This window comes from Gracilinanus agilis, chromosome 4 (assembly GCF_016433145.1).
Source record: "Gracilinanus agilis isolate LMUSP501 chromosome 4, AgileGrace, whole genome shotgun sequence".
NCBI lineage: Eukaryota > Metazoa > Chordata > Mammalia > Didelphimorphia > Didelphidae > Gracilinanus > Gracilinanus agilis.
The window spans coordinates 110,610,100-110,634,663 of NC_058133.1; the positions used below are offsets into that span (position 1 = coordinate 110,610,100).

General features: G+C 48.2%; 1 protein-coding gene across 2 annotated transcripts in view; it reads left to right on the forward strand.

Moving 5' to 3' along the window:
* The window catches only part of SRGAP2 (SLIT-ROBO Rho GTPase activating protein 2), a 232,911-nt gene that overhangs the window by 195,867 nt on the left and 12,480 nt on the right, over window positions 1–24,564 (forward strand). For both annotated transcript variants that reach the window (XM_044671582.1, XM_044671583.1), the window contains exons 13-18: window positions 5,177–5,237; window positions 16,044–16,121; window positions 16,877–17,011; window positions 18,371–18,476; window positions 19,791–20,015; window positions 24,157–24,236. In XM_044671582.1, the coding sequence (XP_044527517.1) occupies window positions 5,177–5,237; window positions 16,044–16,121; window positions 16,877–17,011; window positions 18,371–18,476; window positions 19,791–20,015; window positions 24,157–24,236 (685 nt within the window). The remainder of the gene's footprint in view (window positions 1–5,176; window positions 5,238–16,043; window positions 16,122–16,876; window positions 17,012–18,370; window positions 18,477–19,790; window positions 20,016–24,156; window positions 24,237–24,564) is intronic.

A 24,564-nucleotide genomic window follows, 5' to 3' on the forward strand; every position in this document is an offset into this window, starting at 1 on the left:
TCAGGGATAAATGTTTGTTTTTTATTTTATTTTTGCCTCTGTGCATGGTCCTAGGCTCCTTAGAGGTTTGGTGAGAAAGAGACAGGATAAAATGCAAAAGGACGACCCTGGAAGGCAGCCGACTCTGTGACCTTGGGCAAGTCACTTAAACTCAAATGCCTAACCCTTATGGCTCTTCTACCTTAGAATTGGCAGTGGCTGCCAGCGGGTTTTTTTGAACAAGTAGGAAAGTTTAGTCACATGATCTTATTTTGTTAGATAATTACCTTTTTATTCCTTTATGAAATATAATACTTGGAGTATTGGACATTAATGTAATCCTACAGAATTGATAGTAAGATAGAAGGCAAGGGTTTAAAAGAATCTAAACATTTTTAAAAGACCCTTCTGGGCTTATAGAAAAGATAGTTCTAAATTTTTTTTAATCCAAAATGGGTGATCCATATATTGAGAGGAATGCATATACTGGGTGTCCCAAAATGATTAGTAATTATAATTATTGTATAAGCTCTAATAAAGTTTTATGCCTGAATAGCATAAAAGTACGGTAAGACTTTTGGAGCACCCTGTATAGTTCTTTGTTGCTGGCACTCTCTACCGATGATTTCAGTCTTCTCTGGTTAATGTTGGGGCATGGAGAGTTCATCCGACCTCATTTTTTCTTTTTCCAAGAATGAGTTGGCAAGCCAAATATGGGCTTGGGATAAGACCCGTTCATGTGTCACATCTCTGCCATGATTGTTTGTTTGTTTGTTTTTTCTTTCTCTCCCTTGGCTCATGGTTTAGTGAAAATGACATCAGAGAGAAATAAAATCTTTTGGGGGGAGGTGCTCAAATCCTTGCATAATGTTATTATTATAAATTATCCTTCCCAGACCCCTGTGATTGCAGTTAATGGCAAAGCCTGGGGTGCCTTCTCCAGGGGTGATTGATTGCTTTCAGAGCTCAGTGATGCCATAACCCAAGGCCGAGACGGGATATCTGGGAGGAAGGAGGACCGATTCTTTTTTCCATTTTTGTCTGGTGAGAACAGGGATGAATGGGAAGTGTCCCGCCATAGGTGCCAGGGCCCTGCAGACCCCGTTCTCCGGGAAGCCCTCCCAGCTTCCCCCAGGAGTGGGTTAGGGCAGGCGGGAGATGGCGGGTGCCGCTGACTCTCCGTCACAGGAGTGTCACCCATCCAGTCAGCGTGTGTGGGCCTGAGTCCTTGGAGAAGTGTGTTGTATAGGGCTGGGTTTGCCTAAGAATTCCAGGATAGACCCCAAGCCCCAAACAAATCAGCGCCTTGTTTTTGTTCTTCTGACCTGCTTCCTGTAGGGCAATTCAAACCTGGCAGTGGTTTAGTAAAGAATTTTTCAAAAAGTAGTTTGTTTGAACTAGTTAAAAAGGCAAACGGGTCGAGACAAGACGAGTAACAGTCAGATTATAGGTCCTCGGCCAGTGAAAGAGCAGGTAGATTCTGTTCTGTTGAGGAACCTTCACAGCATTTTTATGGAAGCCCTTGGCTTCCGTCTTAGTGTCAGATCGAGGGGTATCAGGGGCCAGGGCCGGGGTAAGTGACCGGCCCAGGGAATCCAGCCGGAGGGAGCTGGGAGGTCATTTAGGCCATCCCACTGCCTTTGGCCGAAGACCATTCCCACTCTCTGGGATGGCTTTTACTGATCCCTTTCTTAAACGCTTCTCGAGGACGTCTGGGCTCTGTGCTCCTCCCAGAGCCGCTCGCTCTAACCTGGATCCCTCCTCGTGTACGTAAGCCCGCTTCCTTCGCTGCTGTGCTCCTCGGGAGTAAGAAACACTCAGCCTGGCTTTCCAGTTCTGTTTGCTCTGCCCGGGCAGAGGACCCTCTCTCGGCAGACGTCCGAAGGTGGGACGGCTGCCATCCACAACCTCCCCAGCCCTCTTGGGTCATCCTTGGGTGTTCTGGTTGGAAACTCTTCCATGAACTCCTCCAGACGCACCATTCCTAATCCCCGTTGGAGGCACGTTCCCTCGTGGGTCAGCTCAGAGTCTCTCCAGCCATCCCCAATGGCCACGTTGGCCTGAGGCCTGAAGGAGGTGGTGCTCCCTGCTGGTGCTCCCTGCTGCCCGAGCACAATGCCAGACGATAACGGTTAATTGTAGAAGATGAGCGCTCATTTCTTTCTTTCCCCTTTCCTTTTCTTAAAAAATAAGGCCCTTGCTGCCTAAGTATGATTGTAAGGCAGAAGAGCAGTGAGGACTAGGCACTTGTCTTGCTAAGGATCACACATTTGGAAGTATCTGAGGTCACATTTGAACCCAGGACCTCCCATCTCCGTGCCTGGTGCTACCCGCCCAATGTGCTGCCCAGCTGTCTCGGGGCTCGCCCTTTTTAAGCCCTTACGTGCAGTCTCAGTATCCCTTCTAGGCCAGGAGAGCCCTAAGGGCTGGGCAGTCAGGGTTGCATGACTTGCCTAGGGCTATACAGTTAGGAAGTGTCTAGGTCACATTTGAACCCAGGTCCTCTGGACTCCGGCCCAATGCCCTCTGCTTTGCCACCTGGCTGCCCCCCATCGAACTTCTCAATGCCTTTCTTTAGAGAGAGTATCCTGGCCAGAAAAGTTTCAGGGCTGGCCGGCTCTAACCTAGTTGGATAAACCGGGTGATGGGGTCATCCAGCCGAGGATTCTGGGTCATTGGCTTTTCTCACAACTCCCCGCAAGGAAGGAGTGCCTCATCGCTCCGTCCCCTCAGCCCTGGGTGCCGGCCGGCCGCGGGCCTCATCGCAGGACATCAGGACAAGCGTTATGCCGGGCCCAGGCCCCGGGCTCCAGACAGCGCGGCCCGAGGGGCTTCACACCGGGCTCTGCAGGCTCAGGGCCTCCACCAGGGACCCTCCTCTTCCTCGTTTCGGCATGTATGAGGGCCTCAGGCTCCCCCGCGACCGCCGATGACGCTGACACAAGGGCACGTTGGCCCCCGGCGCTGGAAAGCTACAGGGAACAGATGGGGTTTTCGGGTCATGAATATAAACATTGGAAAGACCTTCTTGACTCCTGCTCCACCTTGGCACAGGCCGTGTACCCTTTGGCAGGCTGCTGGCACCCTGGGAACTGGGAGCCGTGCCAGGCCATCCCTCTGCCTGACTCCCAGAGCGCCCCACCTGCTCCCCTCCTGGCGCCCAAGTGAGTGGGTAAAGTCGGGTCTCCAGTGTCAGGAGGAAGAGGCGATCTCTGGAGAAGGGCCTCTGCGGCCCGAGTTCTGCCTTCATTCTTTCTCACTAATCAGCCCCTTCCCCTCTCTTCCCAGTCAGAAATCCCCCAGCTCCTCTCCAGCTTGCCTTTATATGCATTTGACTTCCTAGTTCATTCAACACGTCTTTTTGGAGCCACACGTGCCCAAAGCTCCAGGGGTGATGCAAAGAGGAGCAGATGCGACCCAGGCTCCCCAGAGATGGGCCTCCCCACCTAGCAGAATCTAGCAGGCTGGGATTGTCACAGGAGGAGGCAGATGTGGAAAGATGGGGAGGAATTAGGTGGACCGAGGGAGAGGGGGAAGTAGGAACCGGCCGGAGCGGAGGAGCAGCATGGAGGCTAGAGGCTGGAGGACTTGAGAGCTCCTGGATAAAGTTGCCACAATCGGGGTCCTTCGCTTCCTCTCCGCTGGGTCCCTTCTGGCTCCTCTGGCATTGGGCCGAAACCACCATCCCCAGCTCCCCGCCATCTCTCCCCTTCCGAGTGCTCCCCCCCCCCCCCGGGGTTTTGTGACTCAAGATCCTCGGCTCCTCCCACGGCAATCCCCCTCTCCTCCTGGGCTTGGCGCTGCTGCCACTCTCGTCTGCCCAGCAGGGCTGGGGCTCCATCTGTGCCACACTCTCCAGTGATGGGTGCCCCTCCGTCCTCACTCTGTGCCCAGGCTGGCCGCCTTGTCTGCCTTTGGGCCTCGTAACCAGGCATCCCAGAGGGATCTCAAGCCCAGCACATCCAGCCTAGAACTCTGTTTCCTTAGCAGGAATCAGCACCATTTTAAAGGCTTCAGAGCTGGGAGAGACCCCAGGATCATCTGTTTCCAGAGACTTTCTTCTTCCTATAAAGGATACAAGGAATAAAACCTCTGGCGAGGTGATGGGACTTTCCTCAAGATCATGCTGCTAGCAAGTGGCAGCCTCAGGCTCTCCAGCTAGTAGAACACTCCCTTTCCTCCAAAGCTCTGCCAACTCCCCTTGGACCCACGCAGCCCGGCCCCCCGGTCCCCTGTTCTCCGTCACCAGGGATCCAAAAGGCCGTCCCATCCCTCGCTCCCTCCATCCACTGCGCCTATCCCACACCTGGGCTCTGAGAGCAGCCTGCACTCGGGCCTGCCTCTTTCCACTCTGATCCTCCCAGCGGCTCAGGCGATTTGTCCCAGTGTCTGCCCGGTCCCAGCGGCCGTTGCTCCCCAGCCTTCGGAGGAGGCCTTCAGGGGAGGTTTTGGAGGAGGTCTTCAGAGGTGACCTTCAAGAGAAGCTTCAGAGGGGGCTCCGCCCTTTGGAGGGAGTCTTCAGAAGGGGCCCTCAGAGGCTTTCCCTGGCTTCCAGGGTCAGACACATAGTGGGGAGCTGAAAAGAGCCCCTCAAGCCTTGCTAGCTTCCTCTTGGCAGGCCACTTTAACTCCTGTCTGCCTCCTTTGATGTCACAAGGATCAAAGGAGCTATCTGGAAATGCTCTCAAACCTGAAAATGCAGAGTAGTGGGGGTTGTGTTATTCTACAAGGTCTTTGGCCCAGGTCCTCCTTCCTCCACACACTCTCCATTGCAGCACACTAGCTCTGGCCTATGTGACATTCCCATCTCCCCTCTCCACACCTTTGCCCAGAAGGCTCTGCCCCTGCCCACTGTCTTGGTTTCCCTGACTTGCTAAAGTCTTGGCTCAGACCCTTCGCATCCCTCCTCAGCCTGCAGCTGCTGTCCCTGGAGTGATGAGAAGGTTTCCCCACGACACTGGAGGGCCGTACTTTCTCGGTTTTGTGGGTGCTCAGCCTGGTGCCATGCATGTTACAGGGGACACTCAGGGCTCAGGAGACGAGCCATTGACCCCTGCCTCGCCCTCACCAGCCTTCTGCCTTGGAACAGGGACCTGAGAGGGATTCTTGGGAGGAAGGTCGGGATCTCATTTTTAGTACTTCATGTGAACTTGTTGTCTCTGAGAACTCTAACTCAGCCGTGCCTTTGCTCCTTCAGGACTCGGGCCAGGCCATTCCTCTCGTGGTGGAGAGCTGCATCCGCTTTATCAGCAGACACGGTAAGCCCCTGGGGCGGGGGGCAGCGCCAGACCCTCAGCCTTCCTCATGGCCTTCCCCCCATCCAGAGAGGAATGACAGGCCTCGCATTCAGGGTCAGAAGGATTGGGGGATCTTAGCTTACCATGGACCGCAAATGCTATTAGGTACTGTTAAATTAATAAATATGAGGGAATTCAGTCACTAATGGTGAGGCAACCAGGAAGACCTCAATTCAAATTTGGCTTCAGGCACTTATTGGCTGTGTAACCCTGGACAAATCACTTGACTACTACCTGCTTCAGTGAATGTATCAATCAAATGAGGTAATATTTGTAAAGCTCTTAGCACAGTGCCTGGCACTTAATAGGCATTATATTATTATGATAATTATCCTTTTTTAAATAACCCTTTCAGTCTTAGAAGGACAGGGGCTAGGCAAACCGGGTTAAGTGACTTGCCCAGGGTCATAAAGCTAGGAAGGATCTGAGATCACATTTGAACCCAGTACCTCCTGACTCCAGGCCTGGTGTTGTATCCACTATGCCATCTCACTGCCCCAATTATCTTTCTTTGTGGAGTCATTTCTCACTAAGTTGCACTGATCTTCATTTTTTTTTTAAAACCCTGACCTTCCATCTTAGAAACAGTACCGGATATTGGTTCTGAGGCAGAAGAGTGGTAAGGGCTGGGCAATGGGGTTAAGTGACTTTCCCAGGGTCACCCAACTAGGAAGTGTCTGAGACCATATTGGAACCCAGGGCCACCTGCCTCTAGGCCCAGCACTCTTTCTACTGAGCTACCTACAGCTGCCCCTACTGATCTTCATTTGATAGTTATCACCAAATTGGTCTGAAAATAATTCCCTCTTAGCCTCTGGTGGATCCCAACCTGGACAAAACTCTTGGCTGACTCAGTCTCACTGAATGACTTCCAAGGAACTCCAGGAAGTAATCAGTTCTAAAGTTCCCAGGTAGAAGCTTCCCCTGTGCCCTGGGGCCAGGGTAGGCCTTCTGGCTCCCTCCCAGGTTTAAGTCTAGTCACCCATAAATCTGTCTGGGAGAAGCCAAATCTTTGAAATTCTACCCCTAATCAATCATCACATGCAAGCGAAAATTAATGGGGCAAGGAGGAGGAGGAGCATGATCTAGGTCCAGAAGAAAAACTTCTTGTTAGGAGGAGAAGCAGGGAGTTGGGGCCACAGGCCACTCCAAACTCTCTGCCTCTGTCTCTGTCTCTCTCCCTCCCTTCTTCCTCCTCCTCCTCCTCCTCCTCCTCTTCTTCTTCCTCTTCTTCTTCTTCTCTCTCTCTTTCTCTCCTTCTCCCCCTCTCTCCCTTTCTCCCTTCCCTCCCTCTCTCTTCTTCCCTTCCTCTTCCTCTTCTCTCCCTCCCTCTTTCTTTCCCTCCCTCTCTCTCCTCCTCCTCCTCCTCCTCCTCCTTCTCCTCTTTCTTCTCCTTCTCCTTCTTCTCCTTCTCCTTCTCCTCCTCCTCCTTCTTCTTTCTTTTTCTTCTCTCTCTCTTTCCCCTCTCCTTCTCTCCCTTCCTCTCTCTTCCTCCCTCCCTCTCTGTCTCTGTCTCTCTTTCTCTCTCTGCCTCCCCTCCTCCATCTCTTTCTCTCTCCCTCTGTCTCCCTGAATACCCATACTTTCCTGTTATATCTATCTGGTCCCTTAAGTATTATTACTGTAGGGGATGTGATTGGGTTCAATCTCATTTTCAATCCCCTATCCTTTTGTGGGGAAGGCTCCACATGCTATATCCAAAGCTTCAATCCTTTCCTACCTAGTACCAGTTCACAATGAACACAGAGAAACTAGCAAAAAACAAAAACAAAAACAAACAAACAAACAAAAAAAAAACCCTTCATCTGCCTCATAGCAGACAGAAACGAGAGAAGGCAGACAGGAGAATGCTTAGCAGACAATCTATGTGAAGCAGCTGTCCCTATGGGAAAGAGGATCCTGGCCTTACAAAGAGAGGATCCCAGATCTCCCCCAAGCTGAAGTCCTGAAGTAGCTCAGTGCTCTAAGAAGATTGGTGGAGCCTCATTTGGGGCAGCTCCCCCATCTCCTCCCAGAGGGGGTCCCATGCCATGGGCCTGAGGGCAGGTGCAGCGTGACCTCCCTGAGGTGCTTAGTGACTTGGTGGCTCTGTGATGGTACGGATGTGGATGCCTTTATTTCAGGGATTCTGATCCTGTCCTATATGGCCTTCACAGCTTGGGCTGCTCTTGTTTCTGTCATCCTAGAAAGCTGCCCCAGGGGACACAGCCAAGCTATTGTCTCTATTACTGATTTGCAGAATTATGGAACTGAAAGGTCCCTCAGAGACCATTATCCAACCCCAAATACCTGAAAAAGCAATCCTGACCACAGCGCTCCTAAAAAGCAGTTATCTTGGCTTTGCTTGAAGACTTCCGAAGAGGGGGAACCTGCTGCCTCCCGAGGCATCTCATTCTATTTTGGGATTGTGCTGATTGCTAGGGAATTGGGGCTTTGTCTTTCTCCTGACTTTCAGATACTCAAATTCAGTTCAGGAATTCCTGTCAATGATGCAAATCAAAACCTATCTAGACGAGCCTAGTCTGTGCCACTGTCATCTGTGTTCTGCAGAAGTTTACCACAGGGAACTTAGCATACTGGAACACTTCCTTGCTTTCACCCAAAATCTTTCTCCTCCTCCCAAGCCTAAATTTGCTTCTTTGCCCCTGGTCTTCATTGCTCCTCATTTTGCCTTTTGGGAACAAGTAAGATAAGTCTCAGTCATAAAATAGCCCTTCAGAGATCTGAAGAGATCTCTGGTTCCTCCATTTGGCACTGATTCTGGGCCCTTCATATTCTGGTTGCCCTCTCTGAGCATTCTCAGATCTGTCATAGGATCTCTAATGTTACAATCAGGAAGTTACAATCTAACTCCATCATGTACTAGGTAGGAAAGAAATTGAACTTTGGATATAATGTGTGGAGCCTTCCCCACAAAAGGACAGGGTGAGAGAGAGAGACAGACAGAAACAGACAGAGGTAGAGGTAGAGACAGAGACACAGAGACTGAGAGACAGAGAGAGATGGAGAGAGATATCCATCCAACTCCAAACAAATAAACGGAGGCCTCTATGGGTTAAGTGACTTATTCCAGGCCCTATTGATGGTAATTCACACCTGGGACTTGAATCCAGGTCCTTTGGCTCTAGTCATCCTTCCAGTAACTCTCTCTCTGCCTTCTAGAGTGCTGAAAATGAAGCACTATACTTGAAGCATGGAGTAATGAATGCTGAATGCTCCTTTTTCCCAGAATGTCTCTCCTAATACAGTGTAAGGGTTAATTGGTAGGAGCTTGAGAAAAGTGAGGAGAGCAGTTTGATAAAACACTTAGTTTAATTTGAGAAGAAGTACAGATAGAAAGTAGAAAGGAGGAAAGAGAGATTATTACTCTAATACCTTATGACTATATCTAAATTCCTAATCCTAACTAAAATTTCTAAAAAAAACCTCCTCTGTCTTCAAGGACAGGTTCTCCTGCCTGGCCAGACCAGGCCTAATCTAACCTACTCTGGCTACAAATGTATTCACTAACTACCTACCTATACTAATAAATAAACATGTCCCTATCCCAGTAGTGGCTCTTGACTGAAACACCATGATTGACCTCCTGCTCCCTCCAGATCCAGAGGTAAAAGTCCAACTATCAACTGCTCCCTTCCTTACGTAGCTTCTTTGTCTCCTAGGCAACGGAACCTTCAGCTCTCTCTCACAGTTCCTACTTAGAAAACCTTCTGCTCCTGCCTCTTAAAGAGACAGAGGGAGAGATTAAGAAAATCCCTTTAACAGTAGACCAAGATTGAATTAGCTTTTATGGCTGCCAGATTGTACCACTAACTCATAGCAAGCTTGCAATTCATTAAAACTAGATCATTTTCAGACAAAGTGAAGTCTAGCCATGCTCCTTCATCTTGTACTTGTAAATTCTATTTCTTGAACCTTATTGTATAGCTTTATAGTTATCCCTATTAAATTTCATCTTATTTGACTCAATCCAATGTTCTAGCCCAGTGATGGGCAAACTACAACCTTCGGGCCAAATGTGAGCCCCTGAAATGTCCTATCCAGGAGCAACATTATTCTTAATCTGATGAATACAAGGAGTAGGATACAATACAATGAAACTTCAAAAGAGTTTCCTTAGAAACAGACTGACAGATGAGCATTTCTTTTCCTTTGGCCCCCTCTTTAAAAAGTTTGCCCAGCACTGTCTGGTCTAGCCTGTCAAGTCTTTTTGGATCCTGATTCTCTCATTCAGTGGAGTGGGTTAGCACTCCCTCCCAATTCTATGCCATCTCTAATTTTGAAGTCTAATCCATCAAGCCCATCTCTAATAACAATGTCTGCTGTGCCTTTATTCAGGACAAAGTGTTGAACAACAGAGAGCAGAGTGCAGGCCTCCAGGACACTTTCCTGGAGATCTCCTTCTAAGCTGATATTGAGCCAATAGTGATTACTCTGAGTCCAGCCTTCCAATCCATTTTAAAACTATCTAATTATGTTATAACCCACATCTCTCCATCTTTTCCACAGCATGAGAGACTGTAGTAAATACTTTGCTAAAATCTAGTTGGAATATACCTCTCAGGGAATATAGCATTCCCTTGATGCTGATCATTTAACCCTGCCACAAAGGAAACAAAGTTAGCCCAGGTGCTCTTTTTGAGCCCTCCATTCTTTTATGGGTGTTCGCTGATCATTCCCCTAATATGTTCTAGGCTTCTGTCAGAAATCAAAGTCAAACTCACTGACCTCTAGTGGAAAGAGGCCTTTCTTGTCCCTTTTGGGGGAAATCTTGACAATATCTGCTCTTACCTGGTCCTGCAGCACTCTCCCAGTTTCCAGGTGGTGGATACCAGTGGAGCATGCCAACTTTATCCCTTATCCTTCTCATCCGGATACTGGGCTAGGCCAAGAACTCCTTTTACATTATTAAATCAGTCTCTGTTTCTCTCTCGTGCCTTTTTTAAACATTATTGTTACTTCCCAATATACCCATCCCAACACACACCCCGCACCGAAACACAGAAAAAAGCAGCATAGTAAGATGTAACAACCCAGCCTCTCCATCTAACCATATACATAACAGGCCCACAGAGGGAGTCCCTGTACCCCTTCTCCCCCTGGAGAGGCAGGCGGTGTATTTCATCATCTCTGATCATGCCCATTTTAGGGCTTGCTCTTGTGGAATTTTTTATTGGTAATGTGTTGTAGCCTACCCTTGCTCACCATATATCTTTCTCTTATTTTATGATGACCTTCAACTTTAATTTTTCAGAGCTTGGTAGTCCATGATTCATAGTTATCTAGATCACCAGAGTATCGGTGTTAAAAAGATAATCCTTTTCTTCCTAGAGCAGCCAAGGCTCATTAAAAGAGTTATAAAGTTACCCAAAGGCAGTCTAGTCCTTTGACTTCCTTTCTACTTCTGGTTCTCTAACCTTCTTTGGGCTTTGGACACCTTTGGTGATAGTCCGATGAAGCCTTCTCAGAATCTTGTTCTTAAATGCATAAAATAAAATATATAGGATTATAAAGGAAATTAATTTATTCAAATAAAGGTATGATATTTCCCATACAAGATCCCAGGCCCCCTGAAATCCTATCAGCAGTCCTGTGAATCTCAGGTTAAGACCCCCTGACCTACAGTATCTGTTGTCTGAGCAGTAGGCATCCTTCCTGTTGTTGTCTTCTCCGTAAAGATAGCTAGGCTAAAGTGACTTTCCTCCACTGCCTTTCATGATTTAATGTGATGCTTTTCATAATCTTCCACTAAATAAGACTCTGAATCTTATTTAGGAGACCCTCAAAATCTGAGGCTCAGAACAATCAGCACAGTGCCATCTGTAAGTAAAAGTGTCTGAAGAACCTCATCATATTTATGGAGTTCCTATTTGGTTGAACTGTGTGTATATCCTCAGGGACAGTGGCAAACAACTTTCCCAAGAATACCTCTCCCTATTTTATGCCTCACTTGATCTGACTAATTAGAGGATTGTCATTATTATCTCTGTTATGTAAAATCTTTCAACATTCCATATGATCTTGACATGTGCAAAAGAGATGCTTTGTTGGATAAGAGCATTTAAGATGACACACATTGCTCTAGGAAATCCAGTGGTTTTGGTTTTTTTTTTTTTTAATAATCAGCAAGCTCCGAGCACTGTGGGCTCTTGGATTCTCTTCATCTTTCAGTCAATTGTATAATCAAAAGTGATGTAATGACAAAAAATTATGATTATAGGAACCAATACACAATATCAATTCTAAGAAAGAAAGTTAAGATTTTTTTTAAGTAGGCATATGGGTTGATAGTTATCGATATTTTGTTGGTCCACTTTTGCCATGAGTGATGTCTAATTTTTCCTCCCAATCACTTAGTGTCCTCCCTTTAATATATCTTGAGAATTGATTTTGCAGGAGCCTCAAAATTGTCCCCTTCATCATGGGCCTTTTCTATATACAACTAGTTTAGTACAGTGGTGGTAGAGCACAGTGGAGACTCCATTATCAGTAAAAGAGAAGAGAGCTCATTATAGGAATATTTATAGATAGTTGCCATTTTTTGATTGTTGTCCATTTTCATCCTTAAATGCCTATGGGAGTATCTAGTTCGATTGGGTCTTTTGCTAAGCTTTCTTTAAGTGTCTTTCTTTCCACTGCTTTTCACTATGTGATAGTTTTCATATTTTCCACTACTATTTCCTGTGAGATTTTGGGTTTATATTCTGAAGCATTGTTGCCCTTGACAGCTGCATGACAAAATCAAAACAGTTAAGCAAAACCAACCAACACAGTAACTATATCTGACAGCATATGTAAATCTATATCATCCTTCATCTCTCCACTGAGAGAAAGGAAGTGTGTTTTGTCATCCCTAATTATATCCTTTACACTATTTATCTTGAATAAAAAAGGAAATATTGTTTGCTAGCTAAAGTTTTTTTGTGTGGGTGGTGGTGATGAATTTAATGACTAATTGATTTGGTGGTTATCAAGTAATTTAACAAATGGTTAAACTTCCATAGGAAATATGTATCTTTAATGTCTATTCTCTTATCCATTTCCCATTTTCCAACCTATTTAAATAAGTCAAGTCATTTGCCTCACATGTATGCTGTATCTTTTCAGTTTTTTCTTCTAATTGATATTGATTTGGATCTTTGCTGTAACAAGTTGACATTGTCAATCAATCATTTCCTGCCAACATGTAATCAATTTCATTTTATGTTTTTATTTGTTGCCACGTCTAGTATTTCTAAACTTTTTTCCCTTAAAGTATTCTTTATATAGAGGTATTAATCTTCTGGATAGACTACAAGCTTTTATCCTCTCTTGATTCTTGCTCTTGAAGGAAAATTCATATTTTGGTTAGCCTTAACATCAAAGAAACACCTGCCTCCCCAATATGTTTTTTCTCTTAATGTGCATTATGAAATATTAATACCTTAAGATGCTTGTGACTTGTCCTATATCAGTCAGCATTGATTCTTTTTGAAAAATACATTTCATTTTTGCATTTTGTCCTTATATCACAGTTGTTCTAGGGGCTGGAGGGGAGAACAGCAGCTCCGCATCCCCACCCAATCTGAATTCTTCTTTTTGACAGAGTTACAATCAAACAAAAACATAGGGTATATTGATGACGTCTGACAGTGGACTTACCACTCTGTCCTACAACCAGAGACTTTCTTTGATTTATCAGTTACTGAGAGTTTGACTTCTTTTTGGTAAAGTCTTTATTTATATCATTTTAATTATTGTGTATATTCATCTTTTGGTTCTACCTAATTTGCTCTGTAACAGTTCCCATGTTTCTTGGAATTCCTCACAGTCATAATTTCTTATTATTCACAATAATATTCCATTAAAAGAAGATCTAGAATAGTATATTCAGACAGCAAGAACACTGAAACCTGGCACTGATGTGCCCGGGCTCAGGCCTAATGAAATCAGTTGTTAGCTGTCCATTTTGATTGTTATGAGAAATCTACAACTTAAAAAGGCAATCTGAATATATCTGCTCCACGTAGGATCTTGTGTTCTGACCCTTATGGTGATGAGGAGGAAAATGCCAATAATTATAATAATGGAATAGCTCTCTTCCTCATAAGAGCAAGCAACCTACAGCAGTACAAGCTGAAAAGGGCCCATGTTAGGTGCCAGGCTGCCTTCAGAGTAGCTCCTTCAATTTTGATCAGTTCAGTTTTTTAAATTAAATGTACATTAAGGAGGAAAAACGAGGAAGTTTGGAAGAACTTACTGTCCTTATAATGGAAAACCCATCTGGTTTTCTTTAATTTTTTTAGAGGACAACTATTTATTTACTCTTATTCCTGATTTTATCAGCCCAAACATCATCTTCATGGAGTCCCTTTTAAGAAAGGAATTCTCCTGGAGGTCAACCTCCAAAGGATCTAGTGCCTGATTTCCTTTATTTCTACTACTGATTTACATCAGCCCCTAGACACATGAGCCAGGGCCAGTCGTCCCTGCTGCTCTGCTCCAACTGGCAGGCCAGAGATACCAATTTTCCTGAGATTTAAATAATTACACAGCCCACTAGGAGAGCATTGGAAGTTGGTCTCTAAAATGACATTTCTTTATGTAACGTCATGTGTGTATTTTTATGTGTGTGTGTGTGTGTGTGTGTGTGTACAGTATTTTTCTTTGTATTAGAGAGAGATATGGGGGGGGGAGAGAAGGGGGAGAAAGAAGGTTGGAGGGACAGAGGGAGGGAAGGAGAGAGAAGGTTGGAGGGAGAGGGAGGGAGAGAGAAGGGGGAGAGAGAGGGATGGAGGGAGAGAGAAGGAGACAAAAAGAGGGGAGAAAATGAGAGAGTGTTTTAAGTCATTGGCCATCAGGCTGTTTCTATCAAACACCTGCTGTTTACATTCTTTGTTTGAACAACATTATCTGATTGTTTCTTCCTATTGGTAACTAATATGGCCCCATTGCTTCGATTCTAATGGTGTTTTAATGTTGCCTCGTGTTCTATGGGGAATATTCTGCAGATTCCCATAGAGGCAAAGACAACTTAAGTTCTATTAGAAGTCAGGTAATTAGATTCTGACGGCTTACTTCCTCTTATTGTTTCAGTTGCATTCAGAATTCCATCCGGGAACTGTGTTGTATACCACTGGAAACTAGAGCATCAGCTGCCTTGACCCCTGCAAGGGGCTGTTCCTTTAGTAGTGGGTGAAGTGTGTGCTTACTAGCTGTCATTTTCCCCTGGAACCAATTTGGCCTCCTTTGGGTTGTCGGCCTTTTGTGAAGATTGCAGGATTTGAAAGAAGGCCAAGTCTGTGATATGGTGTATTTGGTAAATGAGAGATGAGAGAAGGGAGTGAGTAGGGGGAGGGAACAAACATTTAAGTGCCCACTGTGTGTCAGGCACCGTGCAAAAAGCGCATTTCACAAACGTCACCTCATTTGATCCTTACAAAAACCCTTTAAGGTCGGGGTTATTCTCAGCCCGATTTTACAGCTCAGGACACTGAGGCAGACAGGGTAAATGACGTGCCCGGGCTCCCACAGTGAGTCGGTGTCTGCAGCTGTCCGGGCTGAAGGAGCCGAGCACCGGGCTCTGGGCAGGCTCGGAGGAGTGGCGGCTGGGTTTTTGTTCCCCTCCATAGACACACAATGCCGTTGCTGAGTGCCACGTGCACTGGCACTACCAGATGTGTCCCCTTCTTCTCAGTAGAAGTCTGACAGACACAGTCGTCCTAGGCTTGACTTTGTGCCAGAACCGAAGGGCTCAGGGGAGATCTTGCTGCGTTTGCATGCAAGACGCCCTCGTGGACCGAACTGTGAATCAGGGGGCAGAAGAGCTGAGTTCTAAAGCCAGCCTTGGCCATGCATGCTCTGTGTGACGGCGGAAAACCTCCACCCAATACTCCTCAGGGCCCTTGTCTGTACCAAGCCAGGAACCAGGAGAAACCTTGGCTGGTCAGTCAGTGAGTCTGTCTATCTGTCAGGAAGCATTTATGGGGGCAGTGAGGTGACTCGGTGGCTGGAGAGCCAGACCCAGAGGGGGGGGCGTCCTGGGTTCAAATCCGGCATCAGACACTTCCTAACTGGGTGATCCTGGGAAAGCCACTGAACCCCCATCGCCTATCCCGTACCCCTCTTCTGCTTGGAAGCAATACCTAGTATCAGTTCTGGGACAGGAGGTAAGGGTTAAAAACCAAACCAAAGAGCCTTTATAAAGTGCGTGTGTTCGGTGGGCAGGCACTGCGCCTAGCACAGCTACTAATGCAGATGGCAATGTGATGAGCAGGCGTAGCCAGAGAAAGGGGGCTGATCTGAATGGGGAAGGAAGGACGGGAGCCGTGGCGGAAGCTCAGAAAGGCCTCCTCTCAAAGAGGATTTGAGCAGTCTTGGAGGAAGCCGGGCCAAAAGGCAAGGACCGGAGCAAGACTGTGTCGGGTTCTAGGAAGGGCACGTTGGCCAGGCCAGCCGGCTCATAAAGTGGAGAGGCCTCAGGTGGGACCTACTTTGGCCTTTGTGGGACCCCTGGCAAGGCTCTCGCTGTCTCTGAGCCCAGATCCTTCCCAGTAAAAGAGGGAAAACACGTGTGCTTCTGCCCCCTGGCCGAGATTCAGGGACAGAGCTGAGGCAGCTCTTTGGCTCGTTCTAGGACCTTTATTCACCCGGCCTTTCATTAGACCAAGTGTGGCCTGTTCTTGAGAGACCAGACGAGGCCTCCTCGGGGCTAGGACACGTCCTGGCTCCCCGAGAGCCACCGTGCCGCCTGTCCTTTGACTCCTTCCTTTTCCCTTGTCTTCCCAGGGCTGCAGCACGAAGGCATTTTCCGGGTGTCTGGATCCCAGGTGGAGGTGAATGACATCAAGAACGCCTTCGAGAGAGGTGAGGAAAAGCCCCGGCAGCCCAGAACGACGGTAGAAGGGCAGGGGGAGCCGCCAGCTTTCTTGGCTCCTCAGGCAGGGGGTGGCCTGATTCTCCACCCTGGGCAGCAGGCCCGAGGCTCATCCCCGGCGTGTCCCGCCTTGGCCCACTAGTGCACACCCTCTACCCAAAGCCAAGAAGCGAACGAGGATATCTGGGCAGTGTGTGGTTTCGTTCGGAACCCTTGGCAGCACTTAATATCCCCGATAATGCACCCGTTCATCACAGCCCATTTATTATCTTGTGGGCTGTTAAGGTAATGGGCAAGCTTTGGTAATTTCCGTCACCGTAATGGATATATATAGTTCCAATTTGAGGCTGGTCCTATCATTAAATCTAATTACATCTGAGGGGAAGTTTCCGTAGGGAGCTCTGGGACGATTGCTCTCCTGTAAGTAGGGGTCCTTTGTTCGGAGCCCGTCCTCTCCCTCTTCCCTGGGGACTTGCTCCCCAGACCCACTCTGTGACTCCCAAGAGGAGCTCCTCTTCCCCACCCTGCCACCAAGCTTCAGGGATGGGCTCTCCCTGCCTGGCCTCTGGGCGCCCTGAGGCAGCACCCTCTGCGTCCACCTGTGATCTTCCTGCTTGCTGGGCAGCCGGCTAGGAAACTCCTCCTCCTTATTTACAGGCTCCATTTGGGGAGGGGAGGGGACGGGAAAGCCCCTGTCCCAGGCCTCTCAGAGGCAGCCTCCTCACCTGCTTCTTGTTGTCCCCAGGAGAGGACCCGCTGGCCGGAGACCAGAATGACCACGACATGGATTCCATAGCAGGCGTCCTGAAGCTTTATTTCCGAGGCCTGGAACACCCTCTCTTCCCTAAGGACATCTTCCATGACCTGATGGCCTGCGTCAGTAAGTAACGCCCCCCCAAACCCCAGGCCCACCTGTGTGCGGCCACAGAGTGGGGCGGGGCCTGCTCGGGACGTAAACGTGGCCTATAGTATGTAAGTGCTCAGTGTGAATGATAAGATATGTGATATGTACTACATCGCATGCTTTCTACGATATTACATAGAATAATGTAATTTACGTATAATATATAAATATAAAAATATTTAGGGATATGGGTCTTCTGTGGATATAAAACAGATGACCTGAAAGAGCCTTGTGAACCAGTGGTGTCAGTCTCTGTGGGCTGTCTATTAACTTAGAAAATCTCAAATTAACATTAACAGAAAATCTGGAGGCAATAACATTATCTATTGTGTGTGTGTATGTGTAAATATATTTATGTATGTGTGTTTACACACACACCAAAAAAAAGACCAACCTCACCTTCCATCTTAGAATCAATACAATGTTGGTTCCAAGGCAGAAGAGTGGTAAGGACCAGGCAATGGGGGTCAAGTGACTTGCCCAGGGTCACACAGCTAGGAAGTGTCTGAGGCCAGAGTGGAACCCAGGATCTCCCGTCTCTAGGCCTGGCTCTCTATCCACTAAGCTACCCAGCTGCCCCTGTTAAATTATATTTTTATTTGTTTTTTTTAAATATTTCCTAATTCATTTTAATCTGCTTCTTAAAAAGTTTAGAAGACAAGTTTGCTAATGATGATCTTGAAGCCTCTGTCATAAATCATAGAATTGACAACAATTCTTAATTCAATTGAATTTTTGCTCAACCAAAGGGCATCATGCTGTGATAAGATCATTGATTTGGAATTGGAAGAGACCTGGGAGGTCACCAGCCCCCTCATATATGGGGAATCTGAGGCCCAAAGAGATGAAGTGACTGGCCCAGGGTCACACAGGGAATAAGAAGCAGAGCCAGGATGGGAACCCAAGTCTCAATTCCAAATTCAGGGCTCTTCCCTCTCTACAGGGATGCCTCTGTGAAATGCCTCCTCTGTGCGTCTTTATGTCAGCTAAGCATTATTCTCCGTTTCATCCATCCCGTCCAGCCCCAGGAGGCCGGGCTCACCCAGTCCTCATGAGCCTCTTTAGCAGGCCGTGCTGGGGCCTATGGCTCTCCGTGAGGGCCTGGGCCCTTGTTGCCAGGCTTTCTGGGGGATTTGATTGAAGGACAGACAGCTCCTGAGGGTAAACTGAGGACTCTCTGGAAGATCATTTCCTCCAAGCCTCCTGCGCTTTCTTCTTGTGCCTGGAGGCTCCAAGTTGGATTCAAGGCAAACGAGGCCGGGCTCTCAAGCCACCGAGCCACTACCTGCCCTCAGTCTTTTGGGGGGAAATGACTGACTCTTGTTCTCTTTTCAGCTATGGATAACCTTCAGGAAAGGGCTCTGCACATCCGGAAAGTGCTCCTTGTCCTGCCCCAAACCACTCTGGTCGTCATGAGATACCTCTTCGCCTTCCTCAATCAGTGAGTGGTCTTCCAAGCAGCAGCCCGCCCTCCGGGGCCTCACACAGAGGCTGCCTTTTCCCTTCCAAGGACGACGGGCCGGCATGGCCTCTGGCACCATCTCCTTTTGCTGGGTAGCACGAGGAATAGAGCAGCAGGCCCGGAGTCTAAAGACCTGAGTTCAAGTGCGACCTCACATCCTTCTGTGTGGCCCTGAGCACACTCTCAGCCTCAGTGTCCCCCTCTGTGAAATGAGAGTAATCACCCCTGCTTCCCAGGGAGGGTCAAACAAGTGGATATACGTAGGGAGCTTTATGGACCTCCAAGTGCTATCTGAAGCCTGGCTAGGAGGATTGTTTTCCTCCTTCTTCTTCTTCCTGGCCTATAACTGGGGTTTGCGGATGGCACCCTGAGGCCCAGCAGTTGTTCACCAGGATGTGTGCAGTGATGGATGGCCTGGGGGAGGCAGGGAGGACCTGGGAACCTCTTTCAATTACCTGACTGGCCCAGAGCCCTTCTGTAGGGACCCTCAGGCCTCCCTGGGAGGGGTCTAGGCTCAGGAGGCAGCCATGGCGGCTGCCTTAGGGATCTGCATCTGCCACCGCAATGGCTCTCGGGGAAGGGGGAGACAGGTTGGGAGCGGGGGGGGGGGGGTCCCAGGATCGATAAAATCCCCCATAAAAGGCAGACTCCATGCAGAGGAAACCTCCTTAGAAGTCGAGCAGCACGCCGACCCTTCCTGCGCCCATCCTGCATGCTCATGGAGGGGAATGTTAGGAAAATGGAGAACAGTGGCATTAGCCGTTCCGAAAAAAATCTGCTGGCTTGATAGAATAGGAAAGCTAATCTCTGGGCTTTTTAGACTTTCTTCCATAAGGCCAGGGCCCGGAGACAGGCCAGCCCAGTGTCGGGGTCGTTTTGTGTGAAGCGGGTCTTCCACCTGGGTAGCCACCAGGGTGCCTCGGGAGTCCCCTGGAGAGGCCGTCGGCCACAGGGAGGCCCTCTGAAGGGGGAATGTGGGCGAGCCTCGCAAAGAGGAGCCCCGGGGCTGGCAGAGGCCTCGGAGGAGTGGGGAAGGGGGGGAGGACGCCGAGGAGCCGGCTTCACTCCTTTCTTCAGGAGTCTCTAGGAGACGGAGAGAGGAAAGCGGCGAGGCCCAAAGGCGCTTGTCATTGCATGAGGGTCCCCCGGTGCCGCCTTCCCATCTTGGCTGAAGGAGCCCGGAGGCGGGCAGGTGGCCATTTGCAGACCTTCTGTTTGTGCTCTGGGCCGTGCCTCCTGGGCCGGCTGTCCCCCGCTCGCCCTCACCTCTCCTCCCTCTCTTGTCTCCTGTAGTTTATCACAGTTCAGTGAAGAGAACATGATGGATCCCTACAACCTCGCCATCTGCTTCGGGCCTACGCTGATGTCGGTGCCCGAGGGCCATGACCAGGTCTCCTGCCAGGCCCATGTGAATGAGCTGATCAAAACCATCATCATCCAGCATGAGAATATCTTCCCCAGCCCCAGGGAGCTGGAGGGCCCCGTCTACAGCAGAGGAGGAAGCATGGAGGATTACTGGTAGGGAGGGCCTTGGCGGCTGGGCCTGGGAGAGGGCCTGTGGCAGAGGCGAGGCCCACCCTGACCTGTCGGCCTCTCCCTGCTCGCCCCACCCCTTACCAGGATCCCAGCTCTTTCTGTAGCTTAATGATCCCGAGGAAAGGGATTCCACAAGCCTTTCTAAAGTAAGGGAGGCAAGGCAAATTATCCCCCAAATTATTCTCCTATACCCAGTGGGGTGTTCGAAATTGTGGTTGTTCCTAAGGAGTGCTCTTTAAGAGGCGGCAGCAGCCTCTCTGATCCTCCGGAACTGTGGTTGGGCCTGGTGTTGGTCAGCATCCCGAAGGCTGTCAAAGTGACTTGCCTTTCCGTTATTGGTATTATAGAAAGCCTTCTTCTGGCTCTCTTCCCTTGTCTGTGAATGGCTTCATACAAGTCTTCCAAAGCTTCTAAAGCCGTCTCCTTCATCATTTCCAATAGCACAATAGTGTTCCTTCCCATTCCTATATCAACTTATCTATCCATTCATTCCCCAAAGGATGGGCACCATCTTAGTGCCATAAATAGTTTTGGCCATACGGCCTTTTCCCAAAGAAGTTACATTCTAATGGGAAAGGGGGAGAAGTCATTCAGAATTTGTCTCCTGGGGGGTGGTGAGACACAACACTCTTCTCTGAAGACAGTAGGAGAAGGTTTGGCATCCAAATGGGCTACATAATTGTAGTCCTCTTTGGACACAGTGGGATGGGCTCTTGGAGAATTCATGGTGGCTATGGCTCCAATTCTGTTGGCCAAAATTCGGTATGACTACAATACTACATTACTGGATACACAGAATCCTAGATCTGAGGTCTGAAATCAGCTGGGCCAGCCCTCTGCTTTTTCCTATCACTTCTCTCTCTTTAAAGCAAACATAACTGAGGTCTCAAAAGCCTCATTGACTTGTCCAAAATCCCATCGCTACTGAGTGTTACATGGAGCCATTAGAAGCAGAACCCTTAAGAGTCAGAGGAACCTCACTTCTGCCTTCCAGGTATCCCCTCACTAGCATCTCTGGCGCCTTGTCCTTCAGCTTCTGCTTAAAGCACAAGAGATGGGGAGCTCACACTCTCTCTTGAGGCAATTCATCCTACAGTCATAGAGCTCTAAACTTTATATCATGCTCAAACCTGAAGCCCTAGAACGTAGAGCCATTGGTTCCAATTTTGTGCTTACAACTTCAGAAAACAATTCTGATCCATTTTATTTATTTATTTATTTATTAGCCTTTCCTTCCATCTTAGAATCAATACTGTATGTTGGTTCTGAGGTAGAAGAGCATTAAGTGCTAGGCAATGGGGGCCAAGTGACTTTCCCAGGTTCACACAGTTAAGAAGTGTCTATGGTCACATTTGAACCTGGGGCCTCCCATCTCTAGGCCTGGCTCTCAATCCACTGAGCCACTTAGCTACCTCATGATCCATTTTCCATATAACAAACATTTGGATACTTGAAGACAGGCCTAATATTCCCCCTTTCCCCGTAAGCCCCTTCTCTTGAATGTATATCCCTCCTTTCTTCTGGGACCTGTTCCTCACAAGATATCATTCTCCTGGAATTCTGGTCCCCTGCCTCTTGGTACGGTGCTCTTTCTCCCCTGAGACCACTCAGGAGCTAAGAGAGCTAATGCCAAGTGGGATAAGGACAGCCTCTCTTTCTGCTACTTTCAGATTTCTCCTTCTCTCACCCCTTACCACCTTGTCCCTCATTGCTTCCCTCCCTTGAATGCTCTGGGACCCAAAGCTGCAAACATTAACTCGCCCAGGCCAGGGATCCATCTGGACCCGAGTTAGCCAGCATCAGTTATCAGCCAGGTTAGGGGAGAGCAGGAGAACTTCTTGGTCTAGGAACCACGTTCATCCACCTTGCTCCCTGACCTCCAAGGAAGCCCGTGCTCTTCATGTGATGAGAGCAGGACAGCGCCAGTGATGTTCCTCAGCCACAGAATGTGCTCGCCTGTTCACTTTTCTCAGGCATCCTGGTAAAAGGAAAAGTGGAGCACGTTTGACCAACATATACAGTAACTGCAGAGGGATGTTGGTCAGTTTATACACTGAGCCATCAAATGCTGTATTTATCTGTGCACTTAGGGACCTGGCTCTCCTCTTCACCCTCCAGCACCCCTGAGGGAGAGGACAACTCTGATTGTTGGAAACCTTTGGAACAATGCCCTAGACTAGAGAATCTGAATATTTTTTGGTCACAAACCCCTTTGGCAGTCTATTGAAATCTATAGACCCCTTCTTAGAATATTGATTTTAAATGCATAGGATAAATACATGGGCTTGCAAAGGTAACCAAAAATATTGAAATACGGTTTTTGAAATATTAACAAAACAAAGATACAGAACCTGGGTTAAGAGTCCCTGCCCTAGACCATAGATGTATACATCCAGGTTTCACCTACATTTCACATGGGAATGGGAAAGAGCAGGGCCCATAGTAATGCTTCCTCAAAGTACCTGGGCATACCTTGCCCATGTGTATACAAGCCTGGGTAAGAACCTAAAAAACTCTTCTGTGCACAAGCACCAAAACTTTATGTGGTGGCTCTCTGCTTAGGTCCCTGGAAGGGGACCTTCTCTCAATGTTGTCCAGGGGGCTCTTCCTCACATCCTATGTTTACAGATTTTACTAGTTGGGTGCTAGGAGGAAACTCACTGATTAACTGGGAAACAAGTGGAAGGGCCCCCTACAGCACCAGGCAAGATCTGGGCCTGGATCTGATGAATCAAGCATCAGTTGCTTTAAGGTGGGAAAGGAAAGAGGAGAGGGCTTCATGGAAACTCATCCTTTCCTCAGCCTTCCATAGAAAAGAGACTAGTCACCATGGATAAACAAGGGGCAGTTTGTTTCAAGAAGGAGTCTCTGGAGAGATTAAAAAAGGGGTGGCCAGAACCCCAAGAATGCTGGGGAGAAGCCAGAGAATTAGAGCAGCCCAGGAGACAGAAGCCAAGATTTCTCTGCATTCCTATGGCAGCAGGGAGTCTAGCCCCATTCTGTTTTTTCTTCCCAAGGCTGCCTGAAAAATCTAGCCCTTCTGTATTAACCAAACAAAGTCTAGGTCTTCCCTGAAAGAGCTCACTCAATGGTGGGGACAGAAATTTTGTCCTCCTGATGCAGAGATTAGAGGGAGGTTTAATAGCACCCTTTGTCTCTCCCTTTTGCAGCCTTTTTGGTTTCTGATTATCTCAAAACTTGCTCAGAACCAACTGAATATCTATGGAGACTTAAGAAGCTCTAATCTGTGTGGGCCATGGGACCCTAAGAATAAAGGACGGAGGGAAAAACTTAAAGAACCCAGAGATGAAGGAAGAGGCCAGTAGGAGTGACCTTGTCTCAGGGTGCTTTTGGTTCAGGGGATCCAACAGCCCTCCTGCCTTTCTTTGCTTTCAGAAGAAATCAGATTTGTTAGAAAGAAGGAAACACTAAAAGTGGGTGACCCTCTGCTGGGGGTCTATCCCACTGTGGCTCATCCTTCAGATTTGAGCTGAAAGTCAGAGTTTAGATAGTTTCCAGTAACTGCCCAGGCAAGCTCTAAAGCCAATTAGGTAACTCAAATCCAGAGTCCTGAGCCCAATGTTAGCCAAGAGCTTTCTTTTCCTTCCCCCTCTTTCCAGAGTCAGTTGACTAATGGTCTCCCCTCTTCTCCCTGCTCTGCTTCCCAACCTCATATCTTACCTCCCCACCAGTGGAGATGCTCAAAAGCCACAGAATGTCAAGTATGGTGGGAAGGAAGAGAGTGAAAAGAGCTTTGAATCACCCCTGTGGTAGCTTGAGAGATATTGCCAGGAATTTCCAGGAAGAAATTCCTCCACCAGCCCCAGAGGGCTTTCTCTTGCCTCAAGCCTGTCCTGCTTGTCTCTGGATGCTAAAAGGTGTGAGGCCAAGGCTGTCTCAGCTGGTTTGCCTAGTTCTGCCCGGAAGGGATGGGTTGGCTCAGATGACCTCTGAAAGCTACTTATAAAACTTTTATTGGAAGCATGTGTTATATACCCATGTGCACAGCAGGGCCCTGAGCATTTAGGAGACAGAATGTGCAGAGGACCAATCTCTCTTCTCCCCTAAAAACCAATGATCCTCTGATTCACCTTTAGTGACTTTCATTTTGGTTTTGCTGCAGTGAAAGTCCCCATGGAGAGACTACCTCAGCTGAAGACTCTGCCCAGGACATAACCGTGGACCACCACACCAGTGACGATGGTACGTATGTAGCCCTGACCCTGGGGATGAGGCCCGAGCCCCCTTCTGCAGCCTGGGGCTGCTAGCCACATGCTGTAGCACCTTCCATCTTCTGCCGCTTTTCCCAGAGCCAAAGTCGCAGTACTGTGTCCAAACGAGGGGATGGAGAGTCTCAGATGTGGAGGTTTCTTCCCACTCTATAATCCTGTGGCCATCCCATTCCCAACTCCCTCCCCAGTTCCCTAACCCTCTCCCCTTGACCTAAGTTCATAGTGATCGCTATTTAGTTCCCAGTCATCAATCAGACTCATGCCAGGTAACAAGATACTAAAGCGACAGAGAATTTGTT